The sequence below is a fragment of the Rhinolophus ferrumequinum genome, chromosome 17 (genome assembly GCF_004115265.2).
Source record: "Rhinolophus ferrumequinum isolate MPI-CBG mRhiFer1 chromosome 17, mRhiFer1_v1.p, whole genome shotgun sequence".
NCBI classification, from domain to species: Eukaryota; Metazoa; Chordata; class Mammalia; order Chiroptera; family Rhinolophidae; genus Rhinolophus; species Rhinolophus ferrumequinum.
In genome coordinates this window covers 1,504,018-1,521,151 of record NC_046300.1, presented here as the reverse complement: position 1 = coordinate 1,521,151, position 17,134 = coordinate 1,504,018, and the positions used below count along the sequence as shown (strand labels likewise).

The window sequence follows — 17,134 nt, the reverse complement described above, 5'->3', positions numbered from 1 at the left end:
AAACCACGAAGTTTCTAAACACCATCAGTACGTCAGCTCTAAACTTCAACTCACCTTTCTTTAGCGTTTCTAAGGGAACATGGAGGCCAGTGTGACGACTGTCGGCCTGGGTCTGGGACTCAGGCAGCTCTGCTTTAATTTCTGTCTCTAGGCCACGCTGGTCACACTCACCAGTGACTCACGCACCATGTGCCCTACGTCTACAAATAGAAGATTGTTTTTGAGGTTAAATGTATGCAAAGGGCTTAGTGCACATCAAACACTTTAAAAAAAAAATCACAATTTTCAATCGATTGTCTGCTGAGTCAAACTGGGTGTCCCAATTACCCACCAGCCTATTTGAAAATGTAGCATATTGGGCATTTTCTTAAAAAGTGACATTTTTGCATTGTTCTAAAAACAACCAGGTGAATACACATTCATCTTACTTTGACATTAATCATAAGTATAGAAATAATTGACATATTACATTTTGTAATGTTGATGGCACTAAACGGTCTATTAAGAATATAGCCATTCAAATCAAAATATGTTTTTATACCTCATTTATACTTTCTCAATTTATACTTCCTGACAGACATTCCAGGAGCAGAGGCAGTTGACGGTAAGGTCGATATGTAATTTCTGATTCTTCTCATCTGGATAGAAAAGAATACAAACATTTTTAGAGTACATGAAGTCAGACTTTTATTTGGCAAGTTGAATTTCATGTACAGTGAAAATATTTTTAAACCATACATATTCATAAGCATCATACAAACATCACCTACAACACAAACACATTTTAATAAAGTTCTACTGTGAATATTAATCTAAGCCAGAAAAGAATAAGCAAGTAAACCAGCTTTACATACCTTTTATCTCTTTTGATGACGTAATTGAATAATTTCAGTTACAAAACAAAGTAAGCTTTGGTTCCACACTCCTCATTTCACTGTAGGAACTTCCCCAGGCTAGCCACTACCACAGATTACAAACCCAGTCCCTTTGTAATCATTTCAGAATCGGTACAAGGACCATATTGTAATGGCATGTAAACATATTTAGGGTTTCAATCGGCAATTATGCTTTAAATGCTTAGAAAAACACACCAACATTTCTCATTATTGGTCTCTCTTTAGCTCATCTCTTCCATGAATATAAAATAGGAAAAAAATATCATTTGAGACTTCCAGCATAATTTCATTGTGCTTTACATTTTTATAAACATGGGCACATCTAAAATATCCGATGCCTTCATACCAATAGAATAAACCCACCAAATTCACATTTTCTTATAAATACACATGCAAAATCAGTGAAGAACACTTTTGTATAGCAAAGACCCTGCTTAATTTTCGTCTGATTAAGTAATTTTTGATGGCATGTGAAAATCGCACTGCTCATTGAACAGATTTATTTCATTTCCTGTAGATTTGTTTTCCTATAAAAATATATTTATGTGCTCACAGGAAAAAATTATGTTGGTGTGTGGGGGGTGACTTTTCGATACATCATTAGATAATAGGTTTGTTTATGAAGTTAAAAGGCATCTTAGCTTTTATCATCTTCAAATTTTTCTTCATACAAAAAACACCCTGTGACAAAGATAAGGTAACTGAGATAACATTAGCACTTTATAGTTGAGACAGTTTGAAGCAGAGGGGACAAACAACTTGCCTAAGGTTTTATGTACAAAGTCAGTGCTGGAACCAGGGAAAGACTAGGCTTTCCCAACCCTCAGGCAGCTCTCTAGGGAGTCATTCCACCAACAGTCCTTGAGGTTATACACAATCGACATCATTAAAATAATATCAACAGTGGACCAGCCAAAGTGGGTCATGGACCCATTCCTTCTGAGCAGATGGTTTCTGGTAGAAGCCACATGGTACTGAGAAAAGGTACTAGAGAGAGACGGCCAAAGGCAGTTGTCATGCGAGCTTATGTTTCATATCTGTTAGTTTTGGTCACTCAGAAAAGATAAGCAGGACATCCTTGTTACCCAGAGGATAAAAGGGAGCTCCAAGATTGAGGAAAAGCAGACATTCCATTATTGTGTTAACTTCTAACTTAAAGATTATTACATTTATAAGAAATCTGCTCCTAATGATTTTTGAGATTCTTGCCAACTTACAGGATTCTCTTAAGACCTTTTTGGCTGATGGCAATGAAAAGGAACTAGAATAATAGCAGAACTAAACTCGAAAGGCCCAACCTTGGGCCTCATCGCTAGCTGGGTACCAGAAATCCCTTCTAGAGAAGTCAAAACATGGTATTCCTCCCACCAGAAAAGCTGTTACGTAGAAATCAGAGGAGGATGAAGCTACAGGGGCACTGGTGGGTGTGTGGGTCCCACACTCAGGGGGTGCAAACCAAGTTGCCCTCCCCTACTGGAAAAACTTATTTTGGGAGTGTGGTCAAACCCTGACTCAAGAGGCATTGTTGAAAAAAGACATTCACCTGCTACCTATTTATGCATTCGGACATGGGTTACTGTGTTGACCGTTGTAAATAGCCCTAATTTTGGTCCACAAGAAATAGAGTGGGCTACAGAAATCAAAGTCAAGGATTTCACAAGATACGCCCATAGCTACAGTTCAAAAAATAAGGTGAAATCTGTAAGTCAATTTCACTTAAACATAATTAAGAATTCTGCGGTAAGGTTAAAAAAATGTTTCCATAAAACGAGAAGTTGTACACTGAATTTTACTGACATGCATGCACAATCCTTCCTACTACTTCTAAACCATTTCCATGTACAATTTTAGAAGGGCTAGTAGACCACATGCCAGGAAATAAATTTCCTGAATTTGCACTGACATCGACAGAAGGAGAACACAGAAGAACATCCCGCCCTGAAGATGGTTAAAATGGGACATAGGCAAACATATGTACAGGAACTTCAACTGTAAACACGTTTTCCTTGGGGGTGCAGTAGCAGTACACACAAACAAAACTTATTTTGAAAAACAGGAAAACATTTCCCCCAATATTTATATGATATTTTATTTTGAGGCTGTTGGAAAAGTAATATAAGAACAAAATCCAAATGTGTTGTACAAAGTCTCCCGCTGGGGATCTCACGCTATTGGGGGCCGTTCTGAAATGCTGGAAAGTGGTATCTTACTATTTACTCTAGCTGCACAGACACGCCTGTTAATGTTGTCTCACATCCAAATAAAACACATCTATACTTTAAATTGTGTAAATATAATATGTACAATGCATTCATGAAATCTATGTGCATACCATTATATAAACACAGAAAAAAGGGAAAGCGGCCAACTGAGAAATGGCAATTTAAATACATAGAGTTATCACACGCCGGCACCACGAAGAACTCATGCGTGTTCTTTCACAAGATAACCTTCCGACCACTGCTGTCTTTGCAGCTGAATTTAGTCCAAGAAAAATCCAAGAAAACAAAGGCCTTTGCAGATGCCGTAACTGACAGAAATAAATGATTGACGTTGAAACTGAAGAAGTTAGAACTCTGTTTGAACATGACTGTTCCGGGCAAATAGTTAGAGCTCAATAAATACCAGTTGACTGCTTACCTAAGATCTACTAAAAATTTAAATAGTACATTTAGACTGTATGTGCTCAAGGAGCGGTCTTAATGAGACATTTGTGTTCCTCTTACAGTTTAAATAACTGTTGGCTTACCATCTTTTAACCTGTCGGGAAGCTAAGTCAATCTGACCATTCTCAGGGCTGACACACATGTGCACACGGGACAGGAGGGCGTCACGAGTGTGCAGGACCCTGGGGAGCCCTCGGAGGTGAACTTTGGATTTAGTTGAGGTGACTCTAAACACAGGATTTGTGTCACATTCTGCATTTCAGCACCTGACAAAAGCCACAGGTCTGTCGTGCCCGCTTTCCTTTCCAAGGCAGTGCCATTTTCCTCCACGTGACTGCAGGCTGCTGGCATCTGGGTGGACTCCTCTGCCCGTGTGTTTCTGTCCCTGCGTGAACGTCCTGCCCCCTCCAACAGGCCAACACGGGAGGCTGCCACACATGCTGCGTTCATGCTCGAAGAGGGAAGGCTGCTGAGGAGCTCGTGTTGCTCTCCACAGACGCCTTCTCCTTAGAGCCTGCGTAGGCGCCGATGAACGAGCCGTCTTCACCAAACAGGCCCTGCTCGCCCTCTCCATACTCAACTAAGCTGTCAGCACTTTCTGTGGCCTGGATGTCCCTGGTAAGGGACCGAAGGCTTCCTTTGAGAGGTTTCTCATCACTGTCACTAGAAAAGAGAAAAGGAATAGTTCCACAAAATCTAACATGAGACATGTGCATAAAGCAAGAATCAACACGAGTGCAAACAGTCTTGTAATTTTCAGGATATTCACGTTAACCTCGAAGACAGATAAATGAACCGAAAGTGACACTCCCACAAACACCTTTAAGGCGTCATCGCCAATTGGTGTCATTCTGAGTAACTGAGGAACTATGCTCATGGTTCACAGGACTTCTGGTTCCCTTACCACCAGGAGCTTCCGTGGGACCTACAGACATTCAACGTGTTCATACACGGAGGAGAAGCGTTACTTCCTTTGCTTTCATGAAATTTTGGAACTGCGAGTCACCAAGTCTTGACTTTCTGTCTTTACCTTTGATCCTGCACGTTCCCCCAAATCCCTGCAAAAATTTACTTTTGTTTAGGTTACTCAATCAAACCCTGTTTCCTATAACCAAAGGATGTCCTCTGATATGTTTAAGAACTCAGATTTGTTCAATTTTAAAAGATGGCTGGCGTTTTTAGAACATAAACACCACGAGTATCCTATATTTATGGTCTGGGTTCTACTCTTCGGCAAAAGCAGTTCTGAGTTAGAAAAATGTCTACCTAATGGCATGGTTTTCTAAATTCCTGATGAAACTGTTTTTTTAAGTACCAATGACTAGGTATCACACTGTAAAGTCGTATACCAAATTAAACAATTTTATAAAGCTTGAAAAATGAACATAGGAAAAGAATTATCAGACTGTGCCTAGCACTTTCTAATGTGTGGAGTCACCAGCTGCTCACCGAAGGTCCCGTCCCCAGTGTTCTGCAAGTATGGCGGGACAGCACTCCCCTGCCTTCACACCAGCATGTGACTCACTTTGGCCAAAGAAAAGGGTGTAGGGGTGGCATGTGTCACTTCCGAGCCAGTGCTCGGTTTGCCATGTCCTATCCCCCGCCGTGGGGGTCTGACCACGTCCCTGCCAGCCAGTGTCCCTAAGTAACGAAGATGCCCAGCACACCCCGTGTCGGACACGTGACTAGACAAAGAAAACGTTTTGGGAGCTGTTTTTGACAGAAGCGTAACTCAGGCTGTCCTGACTGATTTGGTCACTGGCTGCACAATTGAGCTTCTACAGTTCTAAAAACAGCAACAAAAAACCCAAGATGTGGCACTGGCTTCAGGTGGTGACAAAACCATTAGGAGAAGCTAAAAGAATGAGAGTCGTGGCCATGGGGCAAGCGTCCAGGAAGGCTGCCTCATGAAACAACGTGGAGATCAGATCATTTCCTAGTGAGCGTGTCATTTAGCGAAAGAGGGTGGAGACATTAACTACTATAGGGGGCAGGTGGGGCTCGGGGGACGACTTCACCTCTTTTGAAAGAGGGCTCAGAGCATGATGGATATGTTTTTGAACACAGCACTGTCTGCGTTTTCTTGCCTATAAAATTGAGTAATACTTGTCTTTCAAAAGTATTTTAAATAGTTGCTGTAGGTTCCCAATGGCCCCAGCCTCCTGAACTGTGAGCCACAATTTGTAAATTCCCACGTCTTCCTTGTTCGCCTTTAATGCTCCTTACTCTGGAAAGAAACTGATTTTTCAAGGAACGTAAACATCTAAAGAGAACGCTTGCTCAGTGGAAGAAAGAGGGATATGTCCAGAGCAGTGAGAGCCTCTGACGAGGCTCAGATGTTTGCAGTTAATACAGGACAGACACTCAGAATACACCAGGTCACTGGTTCCAGGGATGGGCCCAGGGATGGGCCAGTCAGTCTTTGATCTGACAAGGATTCTGGTGTGGCCACTGCTAACGCCACATAAGCTCAGGAATGGCAGCAGCTGTTTTGGCTGCGGTATACAGAGGACTGACAGAAACGATGACATCCCAAGCCAGAAGCATTGAAGAATGGAGAGGGTGGAGGAAAGGGTGAGAGGAAGAGGAGAGCAGGACAGTGAGAAGGTGACACATCCGAGAGCTACGTGCCTCACACCTGACTGCGTGCCATTTCTCCCACTTTTACCTCCCCATAAGGCAGTCACAGAGCCCAGGGGTTAATGACAACACACGCTTTTTCAACCTCTAAGCCGATGTCATGTGTTTTGGGATGACCCTTTTCCAGACTCCTTCCTAGGCAGAAATAGCGGCTCCTCTTCTGCTCTGTTATTCTGTTTAACTAATTAGTTACTGGCATACAGAAGTGTTATCCTCTGCAGACCAGATTCACCTTGGGGACAGGGTGATTTTTTCACCTTTGTAGGTACACATAGTACATGTTCATGCACATGACTCCATCACAACCTGGATTAGTAATGAGCAAGCAGAAGAGTGACTGCAAGATGTCAGCTACCCAGACAGATGGTCAGTGCCATTCGCCCGGGGCACCGGGCTTCAAGGATGCCCTCAGGCCTCTGCCTGCCTCGCAGGCCACCCGCCCCACTCACAGAGGGCTGGGAACCTGCGAAAGACCTGCGGTTTACAGGATGTTCTTTATAGAAGAAACACTTCTTTGTGCTTCAGCTCACGGCCTGATTACTGCGCCAGATGCACCGGAATGGAACGCACACTCACCTGTAGTCACCAAACGTCTCGTCCTTCCCCGACTGACCTTCCGGGTCTGGGTGCAGGTCTTCCTTTTCTTTCACTGAAAAAAACAGAGGAAAAAGGAACGCAGATAATTTTAAAAACTGTGAGCTGTGCTGCTGGGCGGTGGATGAGCGCTGAAAACAGTGCTGCTCACTTTTTGGCACTAGTGAGTCAAGTTTTGTGTTTGTTTGTTTTGTTTATGGTTGTATCTACAATCCATCAGTTTCCTCTTCAAGGGGTAAAAGGATTATCTGGGTCCTGCCTTTGTCATCACAGTTCCATACTTCGCAGTTTCCTGCGACTCAGCATTGTGTGGATGACAAGACTTCCTTCAGAGTCAGACGTGGCTGTGGCCCCTTAAAGAGGCCCGAGGGCAGGACTCACCTTTTACTGTCCTGACCTTTGTGAGGCTGCCACTCGCGCATATCAGCTCAATGTCATTAAACTAAAGAGAAGAAGAGTCAACCATTTGGCTGGTCCACACTCTCTTACTCCAAACTGCTTCCATAATCAGGACGTGCAGGTCAGTGGTGACATTTCCACTAGATTGTCCCTGAGCAGTGGGACTCAGGACCAGCAGGCCCTGGCACACTCACTAGGAAATGTCCAACAGAACACCCTTCTCATGGCACCTCCACTGTTTGCAGGGAGATGTCTCTCAGCTGTCCTACAATGGGAAGTGGTGACCTTTACTTTTAAGGGGGACGCTCCAGTAGCATTTGGATAGGACCACGCTTTGCGATGGCCGTTTGTGGGGGATACTCCAACAGGAATGCTAGGTCTCCATAAAGCTCCCAATTAACCACCTGGAACATTCCTCTGCCCTTGGGAATCTAAGTCATAACAAGTCAGTCGTCACAGGGAAAAATGAGACAATTCCACAGGAAATCTTCCACGTAATTTTACAACAATTTAGAAATCATGCTTGTTTGTTCAATATACATATTGGGCTCCCAATAAGTATTTGCTAGACGAATCACAAGTCAAGGAGCTCTCATCAATCTGAACATCACCAAAGTCAGAGCTAACAGTGGGATCTAAAGCTTCCCCCATATACAAGCATCATGAACACTAAGAAAATCTAGTAATAACAACAACACAATGTGCATATCTGAAAAAGACAATAAAATTGGAAAGTGAATGAAATGAAAGGGAAGGCAACCATTATACCAATTAGGATGGCTTTTATTTATTTGTATTTTACTTACCATTAGTTCGGGAGGCAGTGCAGCAGCATATGTTGTGGGTGTAAGAACTGCGTCCCCAGCAAGAGTTAACTCGCATGCAGGTGACTAGCGGCGCCCGTGCCATTAAGGGGCACTCGCGCAAGAAATCCCCGGGCCATGGAGGTAGAGAGGCATGCTGTAAACGGTGCCTTGTCAAATATGTGTGTGCCCCCTCATGAGTCTTCTCAACGTCTCTGATGTTTTACAAACCAAAATAAAAGCCTGGAAGTACTTAAGTCTCACTAGAGACTATTTTAAGTACCAGAAACTGGTAAGCAGTGGCCACCTGGACATTATACTCTAGAGCATCTATCTGGGTTAATATAGGAATAATTTTTCCTCTTAGTCCATTGTGTAGCTAATGTGCTAATATAAATTTGACTTAAATGTGTAACTAAAAAAACAAGAGCTGTCTCTGAAGTGTGCCTCCTAGAAAATGCTATTACCTACATTGAAAGTCATGTTGAAAAACAACTTGTTTGCTGCTTTCTGTTTCGTGCCCCCATGAGTGGAATCACGATTCTTGTTCTTTTCGGTTCGACTTATATCACCTAGTGTCACCCTCTCAGGGTCCGTCCATGTTGTCTCAGGTGGCAGCATTCCATGTTTTCATGGCCAAGTAATATCCCGCTGTGTGCATGTACCCCTTCCTCGTTATCCAATCATCCACTGAAGGACACTTCGGCTGCTTCCATGTGTAATGTTACCCCAATAAATGTAAAACAGAAAATGAACCCACTTTACCTGAGTACTTCCCACCTTTGTTCCTCTTCACAAAGCAAACCGTTAACAGCGTGAGTGTGAGGAGGGCAATGGCGCACATCAACCCAATGAACCAGCCCTGCGTGGCGATGTCGTCATATAAACCAGCATATTCTGCGGCACAGAGAGTCACAGGCTGAATGCCAGAAACAGGCACTGGGATGATGCCCCTTTGGGGACAACTAAACGTCACTTTTAACACAAAAAAATAGCATCAGTTTTATTTCTCCTTTGAGCAACCCTCAAGGGAATGGGACATGAAGGACATTTGAGAGAACACATACAGATTGCTTATCTTTACTTAGGGAGGTCCCTCTCTAGATGCATTTGGTTCTAAGGACGGAAACCAAAGAGGAGAGGGCAGCAGGTCAAGTTAAATAAGCAGCAGCAGAAGCAGAGGCACCCTGGTTATATGCAGGGCAAGGCGTCTCTGTGGTCTGATTTCCGTTTTAGTTTCTGTTATTCACATGTGTTAATTAGCGGGAGAGGTCTTTAGGCAACTACTCTGGCCAAAACAATATGGGAAGGTGGACGTTTGGAGAACATTCTTTGCTTTGATAACTTTAAAAGGCTATGCTGAAATAAACTGAAAATATTGTTTTCATGGGCATATACTCCTGTTTTTACCTTTAACACAGGAAGTACGTGCAAGCTCACCGCCTACAGAACACTAACGGCTTCTAAGGTCGCCCCACACGAGATCTCATTTCTCACCTCTCCCTCTTGTCTCAATTACATCTTCAAAAATGCTATTGTTATCAACCCAGCTCTTAGGCAACACGCGGACTATGGGTTCGGCTCCTGGCTCAAACGCCTCTACTGGGTGCATCTTTCGAGTAACATTTACTCCTTCTGGTATCTTCCCAATACTTTTACCTAAGAAATGTACACAGTTAAATCATATAAACTGTAATCACTGAAAAGCAGGACATGAAAAGTAAAAAATATATTGTTATTTGAGATGAATAAGAGCCGCTGGTGGCATTTTTATTTCGTCTTGAATTATCAAGAGATCAATAAAGTCAACATTTCAAGATTTTCTGTTTTAACATTCTGAAATGCAGTAAATAAAATGAATTTAATTCATGTCCTTTTAAGATGATATGCATGCTGATGAAATGGTACTACAAATCTGCCTGGTCACGTGAATGGTTCAAAACCAAACACAGGCTTCAAAAAATTATATACAGTGCCATTTGTGAAATCTGAACTTTTGCAAAACCTATATCAGGAAATTCAACACGGCCATGTGGCTTCTAAATGAAAGCATGTGACACTGTAATTGTGTATTATTTCTTTTTGCATTGATCTTTTCTACAAATATGGATGGAAAACACCATGATATGGTCATATATTAAATATATTAGATTTGTAGAATGTAAGCTACATAAAATGCAGGTTTATAGGAACATGTAAATGAAATGCACTGAGATGTCTGAAAGTGCTATGAGAAATTGATGCTTTACTAAAAAAAGAAAAACATGAATATGCCAACATATTAATTGTAGAATCTCATAGTCTCAGATAAAAATGAGTCAAGTGTAATTAAAAGGTGCATTTAATTTCTGATCTTGAAACAAAATATCTAAAATATTTTCTTAGATATTTTGCTAAGAATCAACTCAACAGAATAAATATAAACCAGACAATGTTAAAAATGTATACTGAAGATAAAATATATTCCATGTTGAGAATACTAAGGGTTCTGAAACTTTGTTTTAAATGGGTACACCATGTTACATGTTAAAAAGTAGTTAAAACGTTTTACCCTAGACTAGAAGTTGATTCTATAGTTACTGATAACAAAAGGGCGTCATGGAAAATGGCGCCATGGGGAGGTCAGCCAGCCATGTTAGTTGAGCAAAGCCATTAAGATTGCACACCGCTGAAACAGAATGCAATTAATTTTGTCTTTGAAAAACAAAAACAGTAATATAACTAAGTAGCGCAAGCTTTTGAAAAATAGAGCAAAGCAAGGGTTTTATTCAAACCAATAATGACACAAGAAAGAATATTTCGAATTAACTCCATCTGTTTGTTCCTCCTTAGATTATGAAATGTGAAGCAACTGAAAATCGGAGTGACAACCGAAAATAATCAGAAAAAAAATGCTTATATAGGAAATGTCATTCTCTGAAGAAATGCCAGATGACCTTAAAATGCGCTATCTAGGCAGAGCACAGAGAAGAAAGACACACAGGCATAGATTCCAAGTGGCACAAAAGTTATCAATTATAGAACATTTAGTGATATCAACATGTGTCTCCTCAATGAAAAAATATGTATTTTTCTTTTTTCAAGGATCACGCTGAAATCCTTGGAATCACGGGAAAAGGGATTACAGCTTCTTTCCTGCAACTACTGCAAGTCATGCCTATGGAAGGGAAATCAGAGTCAACTGGGGAGGGGACAGCTGCTGGAATACTGAAAATGCAGATTCCTGGAAAAGAGCAGAAACATACAAGTAAGGGACATTTTCAAATGACTGATACATACGACAGTGAAGACAGTTCTGTGAGACACTCAAGCATAAGAGCTGCACCTTTAGTTTGAGGGAAAGCTGAAGCATTATGTATGAAATCACACACGGCATTTTCCATCTTCTAAAAACAACCTGTCAGACATGAACGTAACTGAGTCTAAATTTTCCAGATATCGCCATCCATATCGCCATCCATAACTCCAGTGAGGACACGTTGTGAGACAGTGTTCCTACATGCCAGCTGGCGAGGGTGGGGACAGCACGGTTTGTGCATGCTGTGGTCTTGCTTCTACTTAAAGATCAGCCTTCTCCATGCCTTAAACTCTGTTGTTAAAAACACAGGAGTTGCAATATTTAGATGACGGCTATTCTGACTCTGTTTCTGTGCACTGAACACATGGGGCCCGTTTGAACTCTTGAGAAGTGAAATCCTTTTAGTTACCAGAAAGTATTCTATTACCATCTTTAAATCTAACTTTTAGGAGTAGGTAAATGAGATCATCCTGTCAGTTGGTGTCTAAGTCGTCCTTGGGAATAAACTATGGGTTTCTTGGGAGAAACTATTTGAATATATATATATTTTTCCCATAAAGGGGAGTTCTGAGTATTTAGGGAAACTGAGGAAAACACAAGCCCTTCATCATTTAGAAATGTAAGAACAATAAGAGGGAGAAACAGACTTGGCAGCGAAGATCAGAGCGCCATCATTCACATGCAAACACACTGATTTCACAGTGATCCGCAACCTCGAATATATTTCAATGTACACTTTTTATAAATAACAGACAATTTCATTTTCCTGGTTACTATTTTTCTCTTTTTTCCACAGATTCTACCTTTTTTCTAATTTAAAATTTGGAAAAGCATCCAGAACAGTGTCTGACACATGGTATGTGATAAACAACTGAGCTTATTTCCCTCCTGCCATCTCCCATTTCCCCGTTCTCTTCCTCAAATATCTTTCAAAGTCTGGCCAGCCTGAACCTTACCTAAGGCCCTCGTTTTCACTTATTGGTTTGTACACTCCTTTCTTATTCTACCTTCTTATTTCTCTCCTCATGCCCTGGTGATGTTAGAGAAAGCTTAGCAACACACTGCTAACATCATAGTTGGAGAAATAATTTTGAAAGGGAAATGGTTCTGAGTTGGAAAAAAATTTTAAAAGTGCAACTGAATGAAGAGAATTGTACAAATGAAACCACAGATTCATGGGCCGTTTTCAAGCCAGTTATTTTGTACCAACCAGTAGACAGTACAATAAAATTGATATATAAATCAGTGTATATTTGAGTCAAGACGTGGCAGCGAAATGTATCAGATCAGCATTGCAGAATGTCTAGCAGGGCAAGAGACAAGTACTTTTTGTGTGGGGATATTCCCAAAAGGAAAACATCCTCCTGTTAACCTTACAAATAACTTTATGATCGTGTGTCGCCCTATTTTAATGAAGCAAAATTATAGCTCCTGACCCGGCATACACTAAAGCTATAGCTGGATTGCTGTGGTGTAGAAATCCGTAAATTGAGTCAATGTGAACTTCCCAAACAAGGTAAGTAAATTGTGCACTGACATCAGTGGAAAACAAAAGGCTGCCCAGACTGAGACACAGTCGTTTCTAATTTGCAAGGCTAGTACCGTGCATTCCTTCCACAGCGGGGTTAAAATGGCAGGTGGGAACCATCCGGAACTTACCGCCGTCTCCTGTTGTGGTGCTCTCCTCAGTGATGGCCTTGCCGCAACCCTTCGCTGTGCAGGCCCTCACGTAGAACTTGTACTTGGTCGTGGAGCTCAGGTTCGAGAGACGCCAGCTGGGCTTGGACGGGGTTGTGATGTTGATGTCATTTAGTTCTCCGATCTCATCAGTGTCATTTACTAAAGAAACAAAGAGCAATGCCTCACCCTGCAGTCTCAACAATGTGAGTCACACTGTCCCTTGCTTGTGCTTGTGTGTGTGCTTGAGGTGTGCAAGGCACTAACTAGCCTGATTCTTCACAGCCGTCAACTTATTTAATTCTATGAGGCTGACATAATATTATGACCATAGCACACACGGTAAAGCCGAGCTTTAGTAAAAATAGTCGCCCTGCCTACACCGAGACCTAGTAATTGGCTCAGGGTGTCTTATAAATAAATATTAAAGGCATGTTTTCTGGTACCTATTAGCATGTTCTTTTTCTTCTGAAACAGAGCTTGGTAAACCTTCTGGAAAAGGTGCAGTCTCTGTGGCCACAACTCAACTTGGCCACTGTAGTGAGAAACAGCTATGAACAAATGTAAACGAATGGACATGGCCGTGTTCCAATAAAATGGTCTTTGTAACAACAAGCAGTGGGCTGGGTGTGCCTCCGTGCCAGTTTACGAGCCTTGTGCTATAAGGAAGTATGGCAGCCTACAAGCCATCATCACAGACTCGCAGCCAAATCCTCACCCAAGCTGGAAATATTAACAGGTGCGCCCAGTTCGAACGTCTACTTACTTATCTGGTACTGTAATACATAGCCCGTTAAGTTTCCATTGAGCTTCTTAGGCAGGCCCCAGGATAAAGTAGCAGCGTCTTTATCGACTTTGACGACCTTGAGAAAAGTTGGCTGTTCGGGTACTAGAAAACACAAGACCAGGGACAGACACTCATAAATCAGTAAATTTTTTAAAAGGCCCATTAGTCATAACTTCTCATAGAAACTGAGAAGCTAACTCAGGAAATTCACAGTAACAACAAATGAGGGAAGGCATGTTGAACTCAGGGACTGACAACCACCGTGTGGGCGTCATCCCAGGTGGCGCTCACCTCCTTCCGGTGTTTGAAACGTGTAGGGCTCACTCTCGGGCCCAGCTCCTTTGGAATTATAGGCTAAGATGGTTAAGCGAAATTCACTGAAGGCGTCTAGGGAAGGAACCATTCCATAGTTTCTCTGTCCTGAAAATCTCAGAATGTTTACTTCTCTGGGATGCGTTCTTCCATCGAGCAGACTTTTTGTTTTCCACCAATTTATCTGCAATGAAAACAGCAACCCTTTCACATATCACATATGTGGCTACAGTGGCAGATTCTCTTTCATCTGCTTCTGACTTCCGTTCTTATTTGCAGGAAAGGAATTAATTCAACAATGAGAAGAAGAAAATCTACGACAAAAACCTGGTATCCTTTCAGATGTCCGTGGACTCTGTCCTTTGGAATTGTTGACCAGGTCACTTTAACCACCGTGCTGTTTATAACGTCCACCCCCTGGATCACTGGAGCTGTGTCAGGATCTGTGAAGCACGAGAGAATGATGAGCTTTTCATGAACTCCAAATGCGATTATTAGGGGCCTTTGCAAAGGCCGAGTGTTCATATGGTTTAACCTGCAGAAAGCACTTCTGTGAGGTCAGGTCCAAATGGAACCCAGACTGTCTCCTCCCACAGGAATTCCTCAGCCCACATGGGTTTCCAGGAGAGGACAGCCTGCACCACTCTGAGAAATGCCGCACTCCACGCGGGCACATGTGGGTGATGAAACATGAAATAGTCTGGGGGCTCGCTGCCTTTGGAAGCAGGTGAACTAGACCAACACTTCAAGTGAAAGTACTTGGGAATGCCAGTCATCCATCAGTACCACCAACAGCTACATTAACTGAGCATGTGCACGTGTCAGGCCCAGGTCTAAGGACCTGCGCTGACTGGCCCACACAACCCTTAGACCAACCACCCCCCTTCCACAGGGGAGCTACAGCATAGAAAAGAACCACAGCGGAGCAGCCGAGACTAGTATCTCAGGCCAGTGACGTGTCCTGTGTAGTTTTATTCGGGTGGCAGAGTTTAGACAACAGGTGAACCAGGAGTTAGTCATTGCACATTCGACCTTCTCCTGTTCTTGGATCACATGCCTTTAAACACTGGAAGAACGATGGGATAAGCCCCCCCTGTGTGTGACATGGGGCGCACTGTGCTTCCTTTCTCCAATCATCTATTTGCAGCAGCTATTATGGCGTATTTAAGAATATGGTTTCACCAGCACCTCAAAACCGCGCGTGTGTGTGCATTAATAATTCTGTAACAAATCTGGGTCTGTCTCTCATCTGTTAGGAAAGCTCCAGACCTACAGCTAAGGCCGGCAAGGCAGCAGAGGACTGTTGGGAGGTCTCTGACACGTGTGGGCAAATGCAACTGGAACTCTGATGATTCCAGGGCTTTGCTTTTCAATATAGAAACGGCTTTACTGGGAAATTAAAGAAAAGTAAGCCTTTCGACATACTTCCTTACCACTCTATACTGATCGACCTCCTGCAGCCGACCCCAACGCAGGAACCCCGAGTGACATTTCCTCGTGTGCCCACAGGCAGAGGGACAGTGCTCATGGAGAGAAGCGCGATCTGCCTGACAGACACTGCACTGCGTGGGCACTTACAGTCCTCCCCGGAGTAGAGAACCACGGACTGGGGCTCGGGGCCAGCACCCAGGCTGTTGGTGGCCTGGACTTGAACTTCGTATGGAGCATAGACCGTGGGCGTCATCACCCGCAGGGTATGGTTTGTGACGGTTTCTTCTTCCCACTCCACTGAGGCTCCCTGGGGCTTCCAGGTCACTCTGTACTCCAGTCCCGGTCCATTCTGCTCCATGGACTTCAACGGCTAAAACAGAAGGCAAGACTCAGCTGGGTGATCACAGATACAGGGAGTCGGAGGTGGTGGCCAGCCACCCTACGCGGCTCAGGAGCGTTGCAAGGGAGGGGTCATTTCTTGGAGGATCTTAAATCCCCTCTTTGGTTTGGAAAGTTGTTAAAATTTTTGTCGTTCTTTTTTCAAGTTTGAAAGTTCCCCTTTCAACCATCCCCACCCCCAAGTAGTAGGAACACCACCGTTTAGATGCCTGTGTTACACCCTTGTGGTTAAATCTAACTTTTCATATGAAAGAATTTACTAAGAATTGCCACACAGGGTTTTAGCTCTTGTTCACATTTTCCTCTAGGTTCTACATTTTCACTCCCAAAGATCTGGCGACCTAGAGGACGTGGCTGTGAGTTCCGTGGTTGTGAATGGGGTCCCCCGTGATTTTCATCAGAACTCTCCTGCACCCAACTAGCTCTAGGAAAGAGATGGCATACATCATTTTTGGAGAAGATGCATGTTTACACGTGAGCACCCAGATGGAATTCCTGTCTGTGATAATTCCCCAGCTCCCTAACCATACTGTTTCTGTTCCTTTCAGAGAAAACACCGCCCTCCTCCCCCTCCCACCACACACACACTTCATTTAAATGTATAGGGAAATTTAGTGGGGGATTTCTACTATAGGAAATTGGTTATTTCCACTCTCATTTTTAATTGAGCAATACTTTAATTAAAAAAATTAATGTGATGTCAGCCATTTTATTAATTTCACAGAAATAGGAATATGCATTTAAATGAAATCAGTTATATGAAACACATTAAACATGTGATTTTAGTCCTAGACTGTAAGGTCCACTTCTACAGGCAATAATTTTTTCTGTATACGTAAGTGGTTCAATGATGGCCTGTGTGTTCTTACAGAATTGCAATGTTTCTCGAGTCAATCTGATTTATTAAAATACTTATTAGAGGCATTGGTTGGAATTGCGTGGAAAGCATAGTGTGGTAATACAAGCAAAGTAATTTGCAGTCTAGGTTTATTCCAAGGTGAACACCTGTATTAGCTAGTAGAGAAAAAAGCAATGAAAGCGAAACAAAAGCCTTCTGAGATTCCCTCGGTTACAGGTTATACTCGAGCTCACAGGAAGTTTTGCCCTCAGGTGTTTTACTCTGATATGAATATAAATTCCCCAGTGGCTTCAGCACCCTGGCCAACCAGGCCACACGAGCTCTTAGATCCAGATTGTGCACTGCAATTATGACTTCTTTAGCCCCAACAACA

At 42.7% G+C, this 17,134-nt stretch overlaps 1 protein-coding gene across 10 annotated transcripts in view; it reads right to left on the bottom strand.

Annotated features, from left to right (window-relative positions):
* Positions 1-674: 674 nt before the first annotated feature.
* CHL1 (cell adhesion molecule L1 like) overlaps positions 675-17,134 on the bottom strand; it is a 155,375-nt gene continuing 138,915 nt past the window's right edge. For 7 of the 10 annotated variants that reach the window (XM_033132128.1, XM_033132127.1, XM_033132130.1 and 4 more), the window contains 9 exons: positions 15,651-15,873; positions 14,400-14,515; positions 14,052-14,256; positions 13,740-13,862; positions 12,956-13,135; positions 9,496-9,657; positions 8,764-8,973; positions 6,779-6,851; positions 675-4,225 (listed from right to left, as the gene is read on the bottom strand). In XM_033132128.1, coding sequence (XP_032988019.1) covers positions 4,009-4,225; positions 6,779-6,851; positions 8,764-8,973; positions 9,496-9,657; positions 12,956-13,135; positions 13,740-13,862; positions 14,052-14,256; positions 14,400-14,515; positions 15,651-15,873 — 1,509 coding nt within the window. In that variant the 3' untranslated portion in view covers positions 675-4,008. The remainder of the gene's footprint in view (positions 4,226-6,778; positions 6,852-8,763; positions 8,974-9,495; positions 9,658-12,955; positions 13,136-13,739; positions 13,863-14,051; positions 14,257-14,399; positions 14,516-15,650; positions 15,874-17,134) is intronic. The other 3 variants (XM_033132131.1, XM_033132132.1, XM_033132137.1) reach the window with 2 other exon arrangements.